At 45.2% G+C, this 16,439-nt stretch overlaps 1 protein-coding gene across 1 annotated transcript in view; it reads left to right on the top strand.

Moving 5' to 3' along the window:
* PEX16 (peroxisomal biogenesis factor 16) overlaps positions 1 to 16,439 on the top strand; it is a 599,892-nt gene that overhangs the window by 290,372 nt on the left and 293,081 nt on the right. Inside the window, exon 5 of the mRNA XM_044082857.1 lies at positions 76 to 171. Within this exon, the coding sequence (XP_043938792.1) occupies positions 76 to 171 (96 nt within the window). The remainder of the gene's footprint in view (positions 1 to 75; positions 172 to 16,439) is intronic.

The following is a 16,439-nucleotide window of genomic DNA, read 5'->3' as shown; positions in this document are numbered from 1 at the left end:
TTGGGCTTTTCAAGGGAACTATTTATTCCCTGGCTTTTTGTTCTTATGCTTTCATGATTTTATTGTTTGCTTTCATTCTTAAATTCTTCCTCCTTTTTTGGTACAAGTCTGGAATCCAGACGTCTCCTCCCATAATACCACTGGAAAGAGAAACCCACCTTGGAGCAGAAGGTAAAATGACTGTCATAATAACCAAAGTCTATTGCCATTTTAAACATTTGCACATTGTGACTTTTTGATTTCGTACTAGTTGTTTTACAGGAATAGCTAGCAGTAGTGATGTGTTCTGTCTGCTCCCTTTTTCCTATCTTAATTATGTATCAAAATCTTTCCTCTCCAGTGTCAACTGGCTTTTCCTTTAGTTCCTAGGTGTTACTTCACTTCTCCTATGTTTATTGTAAGAAGTATAGGGAATTCTAATATGAAAAATGTGCCTTAAAACCGACATAATTTCTTAAAGGTGATTCATCACAGTTATTAGGATTTAGGATGTCTGTGGTTTACTTGTTAAATGAGTTTCACTTCTTCATTTTGTTGGTATGATCCGATTGTAGTTCTCTGGTTTCTTTACTGGGAAGACTGTAAGCAAGGAAATTAAGTAACATGCTCAGAGTCACAGAAGGTGCAAGCAGCAGTACCAGGTTCCTTCTCTTGCTGAGATAGCATATATGCCCATGAAGGACAAAAAGTCACATAGTAGCAAATTGAGATAGAAAGAGTAAAACCCTAGTTTGTACCCTTGACTAAAGGAAGCACCTCATTAACAGCTCAGAGCATTAATCTAGCTATGATGAGTCAAACATTCTGTCTTACTAGACTACCCAGCAAATCCTTGAGAATGTTACTCTTGACTTTTCTTGATCTGAAGCTGTACATCCAAGTAGCCATCACCCTTATTTTCTAAAACTCTCTGTACTCCTTCATAACTAGACCATTGATACTCATAATGAACCCCTCCTTTACCACTTACCACCACTAGTAAACAAAGGTAAACTAATTTGGCACAGTTTTTATTTACTTAAATTCCATATGACTGAGGACATTGTATATGTTGCTGCCGACATGGGCATATGGACCACCTGTATCCCATAACCCATTCATGTGTTTTCCTTCACAACTGAGACAAGGGCTACTATCACCAATTTAGAAGGCCCACCCAGTTCCCACCTTGTCCCCTTTGCTCAAAATTCACCTCTGACATCCAGCATGAGGTTAGTCTGTCTGGAGCTGGGAACAAGGACAGCCAGAGCTACTGACCCTCCCCTCCAAGGATGGGCATGCCCATTTTTCTCTTTCTGCTTCTGTCAAGTATTTGAGCTGCTAAATGAACTATTGTCACTGATGCCAGAGGTTATCTCTCTCTACACCACCAGAGAGATTAGTAGTATATGTTTAATATATTCATCTGTGAAATAGTAATGTAGTGTACTTAGTATTAAGCACTTCAGTACTCTTATTTATTAGTAATTAATGTGGAATGATTAAAATAGTTAATTAAAATAAATAAAATAGATGGGCCACAAGAGCCATGCTTTTTTCCCCTTTTGGGACAGAGTTGCTTTCCCAAACACTTTCTCACACTGGTAGAGTGGCTGCATGTTTCAAAGTTCTTTAGCCACTTGCTGGCATTGTGGTGACTCTCAGATGGGAACCTAATTACACATCTTTTAGAAATTTCTGATGTTCTTCGTGTTTCACTGTTGCAGTCATCACACTTGGGTTATCTGCCTGCAGGTAGCCCTCAGTCGGCCCGAATACCAGAGACGTAGCATTTCTGCGTCGGTTGCTGTCGCTTCAGGACTGACATCAAGTTGTCAGGGGTATAAAAACAGGCAGCTGATGCCATTACATCAGTCTTTCTTGCCGAGGAGCCCGAAGCAGAAGCAGTTTGCACGAGTGTCAGTAGGCCGCTGCCTGAGTTTTTGTTATCGAATTGAATTATTCTGAAGTCTTCTAAAGCTAAGTACCCTGTTGGGGATTCTTCTTTCTTGCTCTAACCGATGTCAGAAAAAGTTAACAATTGTCTTGCCTGTGGAAAGCAGATACCACACGAAGATTTTCATTCTTACTGCATCACCTGTTTAGGCCCAGACCACACCGTTCCTCACTGTCAGTTTTGTGCCTTGTTCAACATCCAAACTATTCATTGCCAAACCCTTATTGTCACTAAATACTATCGTTCTCGTTGTCTGTATTCTGAGATGGCTTCGGTAAGCCATCCGACTACCAATCTACCAAAAAAACGGAAGGATAAAGACAGAACGCACAGGTCCAGAACTGCCGACGACACTTCTGTTAAGCTAGTCACCAGTTTGCCAGTACTCATGTGCTTTCGCAGCCCCTGATGCCCACTTCAGTGGATTCGCAGGCCTGTACCGAGACCCGTTCAGAGTCCAGTATGCTGCGAGACTCTTCTTCGATGGAATCTGCTGATGTCTCTACCTTGGATGGGTCCGGAGCCTCTGAGCAGGCATCGGCTTCTGAGTAAATTCTTCGCACTACCGATATTCGACACAAACCAATGACTTCTTTCATGTCTTCAGTTCTGTCTAAAACTACCGAGTTTCTAAGGCCAAGAGTATGCGCTATGCCTAAAAAAACAATGACCCAAACACATGCACCTGCTTCCTTGCCACAATATTAAATGCTTAAAATGGCAGAAGACCTTATTATGTTGATTAGGGGAAGTCGGCCTTCCCCTGCTAAGAGAAAGAGACCTGTCCCCAGCAGCTTTAACAGACCAAGAGTCCGACATCTCTCTGGTATCTTATTATGAAGACATGCCTTTATCTGCTGAGGAGGATTCAGATACAGAGGAATCTATTCCCTCTGCTTCTCCTCCAGAGGATTTTTCTTTTGGGGAAACCTTACGTACTTTGAGAGCATTTCCACTGGGAATGTCAAGACTACCCTCAGTCCAAAAAGAGACTCAGAGAATTTCTACACTTGCCACAATATAGGCCTTTAGCAATACCCCCATTCCTGGATGTTGTGAAGGATGTCATTATGGAATCCAGTCTAACTCCTGATACTTTACGCCCTGCTCCTAGGAAACCAGACGGGTACTACAGAGTACTTGACTCTCACAAATTCCTTTTCAAAAATCCTACTGCTGACCAAAGGTCATCTCCCAGGGGCCTAAAAGTATCAAAGCACTAGGTACTACAGAGTACCTGACTGTCACAAATTCCTTTTCAAAAATCCTACTGCTGACCAAAGGTCATCTCCCAGGGGCCTAAAAGTATCAAAGCAACTACAGCTAAGAATCCCAGAGCTTTAGACAGATGGGGTAAGAAGGTATACACCTCTGCAACTCTTGCCATTAGGGCTTTGAATTGCCAGTTTCACATGCTGAAGTACCAACAATATGTTATGGAACTTATTAAGCAAAAAATAGCTACCTTTACGGATTGTGCAGAAAATGAAGTATTACAAGATCGTATGCATTCTGCAAGCCAAGTCAACAAGCATACATTACAGTGTGGCTTTGACACCCTAGAAGCATCTTGCAGGGCAGAAGTCACTGGTTCTGTACTGAAAAGGCATGCTTGGATTAAGGAGCAAACCTTTCCAGACCATGTCAAATCAAAATTACTAGATGCTCTTGTCTGGCACCAATGCAGAAGAGGTTCTTAAAAAGATGGAAGAAAAAGCTAAATCTATGCAGACAGTCAAAGATTTCTTGCAAGTACAGCCTCTTAGATTCAGTAGGCATTGCCCCTCGAAACATTGGTCTTTTCCAGCCCCTCAAGGCCATTTCAAACTAGACCCAGGGGAAACAGACCCCCCCAAAATACAGTCTCAGGGTATGCAGAGATCTAAGCAGTGGAGTGCCTCCACTTCGAAAACAAGGAGTGCTAAGCCAGCCCTTTATGGGAAGAATTCCCAATGACTTCTCAACTCCTCTCCCCACCTCTGCCCAACTGCTTGTGCCACTAGGAGGAAAACTTGCTCATCTTGCAAAAAACTGGACTTCCATCACCAAAGGCCGATGGGCCCTCAACATTATATCTCAGCGGTGCAAATTTTACTTCCACTCACTGCCAACCCCAAAAGGGTTCCCAGACCTTCCTCCAAACCAGTGGGCAGAGGCACAAAACCAAGTTCAATCCCTGCTCTCTATAAGGGAAATTCAGCCTGTTCCTGTGCGGAACAGATAGGTCAGGGGTTCTATTCCAGACTTTTCCTGGTTCCCAGAAAAGAGGGCACTTGGCACCCAATCCTAGATCTTTCCATCCTAAACACCTTTCTGGTGGTACCAAAATTCAAAATGCTCACCCTGCAGCAGCTTCTTATGCTGGCCAAAGTTGCCTTGTTAGCTACCCTAGACTTAAAAGAAGCCTGACTGCACATCCCTATAAGGTGCTCATGCAGGAAATATCTACGCTTCAGGGCAGGATCTATGCATTATCAGTTCTCTGCACTTCCCTTTGGCTTATTCACTGCTCCCAGAGTATTCACAAAATGCCTGGCTCCAGCAGTTGCCTACAGCAGACAGAGAAAAGTTCAAATTTACCCTTACTTGGATGACTGCCTGATCCAGGCAGACAGTCAGGAAATGCTGTTGCAGCACCTGACATTTGTAAAACCTCTTCTAACCTCCCTGGGATACACCATCAACCAAAAGAAATCAAAACTAGTCCCCAATCAAAAGATTGAATGCCTGGGAGCAAGCTTGGACACAGCATCCCAGATGGCATTCCTTACACCAGAAAAACTACTTCAGTCAAATGGCAACCAGAACCCAGCTATCCGCAAGGAAAATCCTGTAGGCACTAAGGTTCATGGCCTCATGCATCCTACTAATTCCATATGCCAGACTGCATATGAGGAAACGTCAGTGGTACTTAAAGTTTTTGGTGCCAACATTCTCAGGACCTGGAAACCGTCATTTCTATCATACCTTGTCTAAGGTCAGAGTTTCTTTGGTGGGCAGCAGTATGCAACCACAACAAGGGACTACCCTTTACTCAACCCCATGCTGCCCAGACCCTAACCACAGACTCATCAGATTATGCCTGGGGGGCACACCTGGATGACAAGTGCATTCAGGGCCACTGGAGCCCAAGTCAAATTCATCTGCACATAAACCAAAAAGAGATGCTAGCTGTGCAGCATGCTCTAACAGCTTTCAGATCCCTACTCTCACCAGGACCCCTGCTAATAAAAACAGACAACACCACAGTCATTTGGTGCATCAACAAGCAGGGGGGAACCCACTCTTACCCACTTTGCAGGCTAGCCATGGCCCTGTGGAATATGGCCTTGGACATGCAGGTCCATCTGCAAGCTCAATTCCTGCCAAGTAAATAAAATACACTGGCAGACGACTTAAGCAGAAATCTCGTAGACCCACACGAGTGGTAACAAGAGCCCAGAACCTTCAGCCTTCTGATTCAGAAATGGAGGACCACAGAGGTGGATCTCTTTGCCTCCCTCTGCACTCACCAGCTCAGCAAATTCTGCACCAGGGCACCTCACAGCAGGGCCTGGAAAGTGGATGCCCTATCCTTCCAGTGGGTAAACCTCTCAATCTATACATTTCCCCCTCAGCCCCTTCTATCAAGAATATTGCTCAAGATAAGACAGGACAGACCAAGGACAATTCTGATTGCCCTGGACTGGCCACGCCAGCACAGGTACCCACTTCTGCATAGCCTGTCACTGGTGCCACCCTGGCACCTATCCCAGAGTCCCACCCAGCTCACTCAGCAGGGGAGGACAGATATTGCAACTGCAAACCCTAAATTTTGCAGCCTGGCTTATTCCTTGAATTCTCCCCAAGTGACCAGCCTAAGCAAGCAGGTACTGGACGTCATTCTTGAAGCCAGAAGACCCAGTGCAAGGAAATCCTGTGCTGATAAGTAGAAAAGGTATTGCTCCTGGATTCAGTCTAAAGGAGAGGACAGAACTCTGCCCTCCCTACTGCTAATCCTGGATTACTTAGCAGATCTACTGCACAGAGGCCTATCCTTTTCCTCCATTAAGATTCATGCCTCTGCCATCTCGGCTCATTACAACTCTGAGCCACCCGTGTTCTCTCATCCTCTCATCAAACAGTTCCTGAGAGGGGCAAACAACTTAAGGCCACCAAGGAGAGCACCCACCCCTTGGGACCTTAACTTTGTACTGTAAAATCTCACACTGCCCCCATTTGAGCCTGCAGCATCAGCAGACTTAAAATTCCCCTCTTGGAAAACAGCATTGCTCCTGGCCATCACTTCAACACGTAGAGTGTCTGAGCTACAAGCACTTATGGCCATGGAACCCTTCATCATCATTCATTCTGACAGGGTCTCCCTCCGGACTAATCCTTCCTTTATGCCCAAAGTGGTGTCCAGTGTGGCTCTCAACCAATCTGTCCATTTGCCAACCTTCTTCTCTAATCCTCAAAATAAAGGGAAAAGGATCCTGCACTCCTTGGATGTGCACAGCCAGCTCAGATTCTACCTGGATAGGACTAAAGCCCTTCAGGAAATCTGACCAGTTACTACTCAGTTTTGCATGAGGGGCAGAGGGCAAGGCCATTTCAAAACAGTTTCCAAATGGATAGCACACTGTATCCATTTCTGCTACAATTACCATGGGAAACCAGCCCCTCAGGGGGTCAGATCACATTACACTAGGGCAACTTCTACCTCTACAGCATTCCTCAGGGGAGTCCCTACCAGGGACATTCTGAAGGCTCCTACCTGGAGTTCTGTACGCACATTTTTCCACCATAGCTTAGCTCCCTTTTGGGCTCCTGACATTTAGGGCAAGAAAAATTGATGTAATGGTGTCTGCTGCCTGTTTTTATACTCCTGACGACCTGACACAGAAATACTAAGTCTCTGGTATTCGGGCCAACTCAGGGCTGTCTGCAGGCAGATAACCCAAGTGTGATGACTGCAACAGTGAATACACTCGAACATCTATGTTTATGGTAAGTGTACACAACTGTACTTTTGTAAGCATTTCTTTTCATATTTAACTGTGATGTTTTTATAAAACTTGTCACTTATTCTGGTTTTGAGTGAATTATATTTTTTTATTTTATTTATTTATTGATATTTGGTTACCAGGATTGTCCACTGGACCTAAAAGGCCCATTTTCAGTGGAGGCCCAGGGAGGAAAGCTCCACAAACATAAAACTATGGCAGTATTAAATTACTGCAGAATAATTGTTAACAAATTGTTTTCTTAATACATCCAATAAAACATTAGACAATTATGAACTTAACAGTATTGAACAATTAGTTAGAGTTTTCACTTCTTGAGTGAGAAGTCAGAAATTGTAAGCAGACTAGTTAACAGCCTAGAGGAAATTAACAATGTGTAGTTTATAGATAAAGAAATTAATAAGTAACAGATTATGACCAATATATATGAAGGATGATTTCATGGTTGAAGTTTGCACAAGTAAGAGTTTAAAATGAGACAAGAAGTTTGTAGGAGTTAGACTGGGGATTATGGAGGGTAGAGGCAGTTGTGATCAAGGGTGGGTGCATTGTGGCAGTTATAGATCCAAGTGGTGAAGAGGTGTTTGTGTACGGAAGCATTAAAGAGTACACGCTTTTGGATAGACCTAATATGTAGTGGGAGAGCGTTCCAGATTCCAGGTACAGAGTAAGAGTAGAGTAGTTGTCCAGCTAGTAGATAAGGTTTATAAACTTATACGACTTGCTGGCTTTCTGATCAAAGAAATTTTTTTTAGTATGTAATGTGAGAATAACCAAACAAGTGCAGGGCATAAAGAGGGCTTGTAGAGTACCTTATGAGTAATGTTAAGTTGTATGTAGGTAAGATGATGGGGGCAGTTCAAGCCATTTAAGAGATTGTAGGGCTTGACAGTGATGGGTAGAATAAGATGTCTTGTTTTGCATTCTGCCAGGTTCCCCTTCCCTTGCTCTATATTTTTCATTCTTAATGTAATTGGTATTAATGTCCATCATTCCATCACTGTTGAAGCAACCTAAGCCATGTGGGACATATCCTGCCAACGACTGGACATCCTGCCAGTATTCTAACCTTTGATGTTAAGTTGTCAATCTCGCCTTCATTCTTGCTGGATGGGTTCGGAGCTGAACCTCGGCTCCGACTCTGCCTATTACTAAAGCTCGAGAGCTATTTTTACCGGCTCGAGGCTATCCTATGTCCCATAATGCTAGGCGTGATATACCCAGATCTCGTTTGCCGCTTCAGCTGTGAGGTTGCATCTTTTTGCCGGCTCCAGGTTGTATTAATCTTTTTCTTGTATTTAGTCAGTTTTTTGGGTTATAACCTTAGCGATAGTTATTTTTAGTTACTACCCTATAGATCCCTGTTTAGAATCCCCTCTTAGGTAGTTTTTTTCTTCAGTTTTCCCCTCACTGTATAGTTAGGCCTTTGGCTAAACTTCTTCTATACAGTTCTGTAGTAGTAAATCCCTTTGGAATTTTTCTGTAGATGTTCAACCAACTTATAATTGCCCGCAAAGCCCTATACCAACCCAACAACACACCAATTCTTACTACCTTCATAAGGTCATATAACAACCTGAGGAATCTACGTTCCGCTAACAAAATGTTGATTTACACTTCCTTATCATATAACTCGGCAGGCGACTCCATATTTTCTAACTCAGTTGGTAAAATATGGAATCAATTACCACAAGACCTTACAACCCTAACCTCTCTCCCACTATTTAAAACTAACCTAAATCATTTCCTCTCTAACCACTGGTTATGCTCTTGTACCACAGCTGACTAACTGTTATTCACTAATTTTTCCTGTTTCATTTAAAACAGATTATTCTGAACTATAAACCTCTTTATGTAACTGTCTATAAACTGATCTTTCCTCTTAATTTCTAACATTATCATTCCTGAGTACCACTTTCCATGTTCGATTCTTTAACTAACTTTTTAACGGTGCTTTCTTTAAATTATGTTTTGGTATTTTTAAAATTTTACAAATCAAAATATGTAAATTGTAAATTTTTGTTAATCTGAGGATGCATAATTTTATATTAATGTTTATTTTCTAATAGTTGTACGATATATCTCTATGCTTTTTTCCAAGGATGTTTTTAATATGTCTTTAAGATGTTTTTTTACTGGAGCTTTCCTCCTCGGGCCTCCACTGAAAATGGACATGTATCCAGTTGGATTAGCCCGGTCAACAAATGTAAAATAAATAAATAAATGTGTGTGCCTAGAGTTAAATTGTGTTAAAAAGTGTTGGGTTTTTTTTGTTTTTCTTGGTCTGTTACAAGCTTTTTGTGTGTGTGTTGGCTGATTGTGACTAGACCACCTAGAGTTGTCTTTTTCTGCCCGTCATCCTTGTTTCAGGATGTCGAAAGACACCAAGGTCTCGGGCTTCAAGAAGTGTGACTCATGCTGTCGGAAGATGTCTCTGACAGACTGTCACACTTCTTGTGTATATTGCTTGGGCCCTCTGCACCTGCAGGACTCTTGTTCCGTCTGCCATGCGTTCAGTCCAAGAGTCCTGCAGGAACGCAGAAACAAACTTATTTTGAGAGGCTTGTTGAAGCCTGAAGGTTCCCCGGCTAAGCCTTCGTCGGGTAAAACTTCCAAGCCCGCCAAACCGTCGGCTCCATGTTCGGAGCCGTCGCCGAGCGGCACTACTACCACTGCATCGGTTCCGGCCGGAACCGATGATTCGTGGCCTCAGTCAGCTCCGACTCTGCTGTTGGAGCCGTCTTTGAGCAGAAAACATTCCATGTCTCCTTCCCTGGAATCTGTCCATTCGGCTCCGAAGTCTCCCTTGTTATCGGAGCGGAGTCACAGGTCCCATTCCTTTCGGTCTTCCAGGCTATCGGACCATGACCTCGAGAGGGTGGTTAGCAGACTACTTAAGTCGCAGGCACTGGCCCAAATGTTGCATAGCCCTCCTCATCAGGCAGTGGCTATCACTACTCCCTCTTCGATTCCTCCTCCGGCTCTTCCTTTGAGTTCGGAGCCGGAGATCGTAGGGGTCGGGACCGTCGGAATGTCGGAGCCGATAACCACTCCTTTCGGCTCCCTCTTCGGCTCCGATCTCTTCCCTGGTTCCATCCTTGGAGGGATCCAGGTGCTGGGACTCCCTCGTCGGTTTTGAGGGGGCGAGTGGCATCGGACCCTTGTTCGTCCCCGTTCTCCCTCTCGGAGCCTCGGCGCAGGTGAGTTCGGCCCCAACATCAACCTCGGAGCCATCCCTCTCGGTGCCTGGAGGAGTCCTTGTCTCTTCCGAGCGGGGACCCCCTGCCCTGCCTGATAGGGGAGCCTTTGAGGTCATGAGGAGTGTGCTGGCCCCTGTGCATGCTCCACAGTCGGCTCCTTCGGCTCCTCCCTCTATATTGCCTGCTTCAGTCTCTATCCACCCTTCCAATCCCGAGCATGGAGAACCGATGCTACAGGTAGCCCCATTGGGTGTATCCTCCTCTTCCAAGGCCTCCCCTGATCCTTCAGGGGAGCCCCCTCGAAAGACAAAATGCAAGAGGAAGCATGTAGACTCCCCTGAGTTAGTCACGTCTGTGTACCTGGATGCGTTCGGTTCTCGCCCTTCCACCTCCTGGGTGTCTCCGCCTTTCGACCCACTCATGGATGTGGTGGCTCAAAAGGCGTGGACGGCTCCGGATACTATGGAACCAACTCCCCGGAGGCCTACAAAATTTATTACAGCCCCTTCTGACAAGCAGTTTCTAACTAAGGGCGTCCCTGTTGATGCCATGGTGGTGGCGGCGGCCACTAAAAAGCAGTTGGCTGACCCTTCAGTACTTGTCCATCCTCCTAATAAGGAATCTAGGACTATGGACAGGTATGGTAAGCGGATGTTTTCTTCAGCGACCTTTGCTATGCGGTCGCTGAATTATTTGTGCCATTTCACCCATCTCCAGAGAGACCTTCTCAAAGAACTGGGTGATAACTTACAGGACCCATCAGCTGCGGGGTCTCAGGAAAAGATCAACTCCCAGCTGGGGACCCTGAACTCTATTGTCAACTCCTCCATGCGGCTCATTTCCTATGCAGCCGATGGAGCGAGTAGGGCTGCAGGCACAGGCGTTGCTCTAAGGAGACATGCCTGGATGCGGCTTTGCAATTTTGCTGACCCCTTCAAGGCATCCTTGACCAACACCCCCTTGATGGTTTTGCCTTGTTTGGACCTCAAGTGAAGGATACATTGACCAGGTGCGAGCAGGAAGGCAAGACTCTCTCTGCCGTAGGAGTACATTTTTCTACCCCTTCTAGACCATACCCTAAGGGTCAGAAGAGTGGGAAAACGTGGTTCCGCAAACCTCAGGGAGTACTGCCTGACGCACGTGGTGAGCTTCCCTCCAGAGGCAGAGGAGGAAACAACAATAGACGCTGCCCGTGTGGCGGGGGGGGGGTCCGCAGAATCAGGGTAGCAGAGAATCCTTCTCTGACAAACCCTTCCAGCACCCCTGAGGAGCTGCCCGACTGTCCACCTTTGGAGGCAGTCGGGGGAAGACTATCACTGTACCCAGAAGCCTGGCATTCCCTCACGCAAGACAATTGGGTACGGTCAATCATATAAGAGGGTTACAAAATTCCTTTATTCATACCCCACAACAGCCAAAAGGGCCCCTTCCAGATGTTCCACCCGGTCTGAGGGATCAAGCAGCACTAGAAATTTCAAAGCTGCTAGAAAAAAGAGCCATCCAGCCAGTCCCAGCAGACCAGCAAGGATCTGGAGTCTACTCTAAGTTTTTTTTGGTACCAAAAAAGACAGGGGACTGGAGACCCATTTTGGATCTCAGCAGGCTGAACAAGTCTGTTCAAAGAACGAAATTCCAGATGGTCACACTTCAGTCCATTCTACCCTTCCTGGGTCAGGACAATTGGATGTGCTCTAAAGACCTTCAGGATGCGTACTATCATATCAAAATGAACAGGCGCTCCAGGAGGTTTCTCCGCTTCGGCTGGGAGCCAGTCACTACCAATTCAGAGCCCTGCCCTTTGGCCTCACCACAGCCCCCAGGGTGTTTACCAAATGCATGGTAGTGGTTGCGGCTCACCTGAGACGACAAGGATTCCAGGTGTTTCCATACTTAGATGACTGGCTCCTTACTGCCACCACCAAGCGTCAGCTACTCCATTCCAGAGATTATACCCTCCAAATTTGCAACGAGCTAGGTATCTCTGTAAACTCCAAAAAGTCTGCCTTGTCAATCTATTACCTTCATAGGCACCGTTTTAAACACTGTGGAACTGTCAGCAAAACTGCCTGTACAAAGGATTTCAGACATTCGCGATCATGTTCAAATCCTACTACAAGAGAGCAAATCCTACTACAAGAGAGCAGAGTCCAGGCCATATTCGTACTAAAAACCCTAGGTCTCATGGCAGCAGCCATCACATTACTCCCCCCTAGCTCGCTTTCACATGCGGATCTTGCAATGGGTGCTGTTATGCGGATCTTGCAATGGGTGCTGTTTTCCCAGTGGTCCTTTCAACAGCTTCCAATGTCACACAGCATTCTAATCACTCAGTCATGCAAAAGGCACCTTTCGTGGTGGATGGTCTCCCCTCAGGTTCTTCAGGGCAGACCTTTTGTCCTTCCTCCTCCTGTGGCTACTGTGACAACGGATGCCTCCCTGATCGGGTGGGTGGGGGGGCATTTTCAGGGCAGGACAGTCTAGGGCACATGGCAACCTTTCGAAGGCCACCTGCACATAAATATCTTGGAAATGAGAGCGGTACTTTTAGCGTTGCAGGCCCTTCAAGACTCTCTACCCACCAGGACTATTGCAATTCAGACAGACAATATGTCTGTAGTGTGGTACATCAACAAGCAGGGCGGAACCAGGTCCTACCCCCTATGTCGAGAAGCACTCAGACTTTGGCACTGGGCGATCTCTTCTCAACGGTTTCTGGTAGCAACGCATATCCCCGGGAAGTCCAACGTCATAGCGGACAGGCTGAGCATAGCCATTCTCATGCCCCACGAGTGGTCTCTCAACCAGCTAGTAGCAGAAAAAATTTTCAGAAGGTGGGGTCAGCCTTGCTGCGATCTTTTTGCAACACCTCAAAACAGCAAGTGCCCAGACTTCTTCACCCTCTTCCCTCTCCCAGGTCTTCCCCCCAGAGATGCTCTAGTCCACGATTGGCCCCGGGGTCTTCTGTATGCTTTCCCCCCTTTCCCTTAATTACTCAGTTAATCCAGAAAGCAACTGTTTTGAGATCCAGAATGATCCTTGTTGCCCCTTATTGCCCCTTACTGGCCTCGACAAATTTGGTTTCCGTTCCTGCAACATCATCTACTAGATCAGCCCTGGCATCTGGACCCAACGCCAGATCTTCTGACACATCAGTCGGGCGGACTGCATCAATCTCTCCAATCTCTCAACCTCACAGCTTGGTTGCTCCACTTCCAACCCTAGCCAGGCTTCCCTCAATCTCTCATTCAGTTCGTGACATCATCCTCGCTTCGCACAAGTCTACTACCAGAAAGACTTATGCTAGCAAATGGAAGCATTTCTCTGTTTGGGCAGGGGAGAAACAAGTTGACCCTTTTACAGCTCCTGTCCATACAGTTTTAGAGTTTTTGGCAGAACTTTTTCAAATGGGTTCTTCTTCAACCACCATCAGAGTTCAGCTGGCAGCTGTTGCAAATTTTCATGTTGGATTGTCAGAGACCAGCATTATGTCACACAAACTTTGTAAAGCCTTTCTAAAAGGAACCCTCTTACTTAGACCCCCCCCCGGTAAAAGATCCTCCCCCACCATGGGACCTCAATTTGGTGCTGTCGTCTTTAATTCTCCCTCCCTTTGAGCCTGCGGCTTCGTGTTCGTTAAAGTTGCTCTCTTGGAAAACTCTGTTTTTAGTAGCCATCACTTCAGCGAGAAGGGTATCGGAACTTCAAGCCCTTTGTGTTTGCCCTCCTTACCTTGTTTTTCACAAAGATAGAGTGTCACTTAGAAACTAATCTGTCCTTTTTACCCAAAGTACTCTCTGAAAAAAATCTGAATCAGACCATTGATCTTCCTGTTTTCTTCCCACTTTATACCAATAGGTCTGAACGGAAGTTACATTGTCTGGACGTTCACCGTCAGTTACGCTTCTACCTGGATAGAACTAAGCAGACAAGGAAATCAGAACAGCTCTTCCTGTCTTGCGTGGAAGGGAAGCAAGGCCTGCCAGTTTCCAAAGGAACCTTGTCCAGGTGGTTGACCTCTGTTATGTTGATTTACCAATTGAGGTATAAAGAGCTCCCTATTAAGCCCAGAGCTCATTCAACCAGAGTATTAGCTTCTTCAGTAGCCTTTCAGGCAAGATTGCCAATGGATTCCATTTGTGCAGCGGCCACATGGGGCCTCTCCTCATACCTTCATTTCTCATTACAAGCTGGACATGACCTCTAGAAGTAGGGCTGATTTTGGTTCCACTGTACTCAAGAGTTTGTTCCATTGAGCCACCCAGGACTAAGGTGCTAGGGACACTGTCCCATCCAGCAAGAATGAAGGCGAGATTGGCAACTTAACATTGAGAAGTTATGTACTTACCATAACGTTCCATGTTAGTTGTCTTCTTCTCACCTTCTTTCTTGCGTCCCACCCTCCATCCCCCTAGCCTGGCAAGACCGAGAGTATCTTCTGAGATGTGTTATCATGAGAGTTATCTCCTTAGCTACCTCTCTTCCTTTTCTTGGTAACTCTTATAAGAGTTTTATATACTTAGATATATAGAGGTAGATATATATATATATATATATATATATATATATATATATATATATATATATATATATATACATATATATGTATGTATATATATATATCTCTCTGTCATGGCGGGGACATGTATGTCCATAGTGTTAGCTATCAAACGAGATCTGAGTATATCACGCCTAGCATTATGGGACATAGGATAGCCTCGAGCCGGTAAAAATAGCTCTCGAGCTTTAGTAATAGGCCGAGTCGGAGCCGAGGTTCGGCTCCGAACCCAATCAGCAAGAAAGAAGGCGAGAAGAAGACAACTAACATGGAACGTTATGGTAAGTACATAACTTCTCATTCACTTCCAAGCACACTGTACATCCGAGGGAAAATGAGGGTGTGCTGGTCTCTCTTTGCTGCATCTTCAGTGGATTGACAGTCAGATTATTTGATCTTTTGAGCAGAGAAGTACTGTGTTGGGGACTTTCCTTTAACATTTTTGTCAAAAGTTGTTCTTTTTGCTATGTGTAGGAGAAAGAGAAAGTGTCTGGATGTCAGATTCCATGTAGAGATTCCAACACAGCTTGTCTTTTTTGTCTTGGAGAGGGACGTGGCACCCATTTGTTTACTGTGTGTTTATCATTTACCCTAAAAATAATTAGAAGCTGTCAATTTCTTTAATCTTTACCTAGACAACTAGGGTCGTACGCCTGTTACCAAAGAGTTGATTGACAACAGTGCCACTACCTCAGATGTCCCTCTTCTGGCTGCTAAGAAAAATTTTATTTTTTATTTTATTTATTTATTTATCATTTGTTGACCGGGAAAGTCCGACTAAGTTCCACAGAGCCTGTTTTCAGCGGAGGCCCGGGGAGAAATGCTCCAGATGCATGTCTTTGGAATGTGGGAGGAAACCAGAGTACCCGGAGGAAACCCACACGAACACAGGGAGAACATGCAAACTCCACACAGAAGGCACCCCAGCCGAGAATCAAACCGGAGAACCTCTTGCTGTGAGGCGACAACATTAACCGCTGCACCACTGCGCCTCCCACCGTAGTGGCCCCTGAAATGGCCTCTTCTTCTTCATCTGATAAAACTGCTGTAGCCTTATTGGAGTCCTCACACCATAAGCCTCATTCTTCTAACTCCTTTGATGCTGCTCCTCAGGAAGCCGCTAAGGGTCAGGAGTCTAGCACAACCACCAGTGCTGGATGTGCGCTAGTTTCTGAGAAAGGAGGAGCACTTTCTGTAATCTTGGAAGGGCCAGGCAGCTATCCTCAAAGGTTAGTTGCACCTGCATTGAGGTCCAAGCTTCAGATTCTGCTTGGAGTTCCTAAGAAGAAGACACACAGGGTTAAAAATCTTTCTCCTCCTGTGATCCCGTCATCAAACAAGTCTAGGGACGAGTGGTTTGCCTTTGCAGAAGGTCTTTTTAAGGCCTTTCAGTTACTTCATGCTGCTTCACCAGCATCTGCCCATTCTAAAAATAAGATAGATTCCTCTCCTTCAGACAGTGAATCCAATGTTGAGGAAGTTGGGCTAGGTTATATGTGCAGGTGTCTTCTCCTGATGGAGTTAGAATATGAAGAAAACATTTCAGTAGGAGCAAAAGGAAATTTCTTTTAAATAGAGAACATATTGTGACCTTTTACAGGTGGAAACTCCCTAAGCTTTTATCTATTCCTCTTGTCATTGCTGCATTAGAGGATGCCTTTAATGCTGTTTATATTTCACCTGGCAGGCAGCCTCCTACACCTAAGATACCAAAGACTGTTCAAAGCACCTCAGATTCACTT

The sequence above is a fragment of the Protopterus annectens genome, chromosome 9.part0, assembly GCF_019279795.1.
Source record: "Protopterus annectens isolate FY-2018-M chromosome 9.part0, PAN1.0, whole genome shotgun sequence".
Lineage (NCBI taxonomy): Eukaryota > Metazoa > Chordata > Ceratodontiformes > Protopteridae > Protopterus > Protopterus annectens.
The sequence above is the reverse complement of the archived record's forward strand: the minus strand, read 5'-3'. Positions and strand labels throughout refer to the sequence as shown.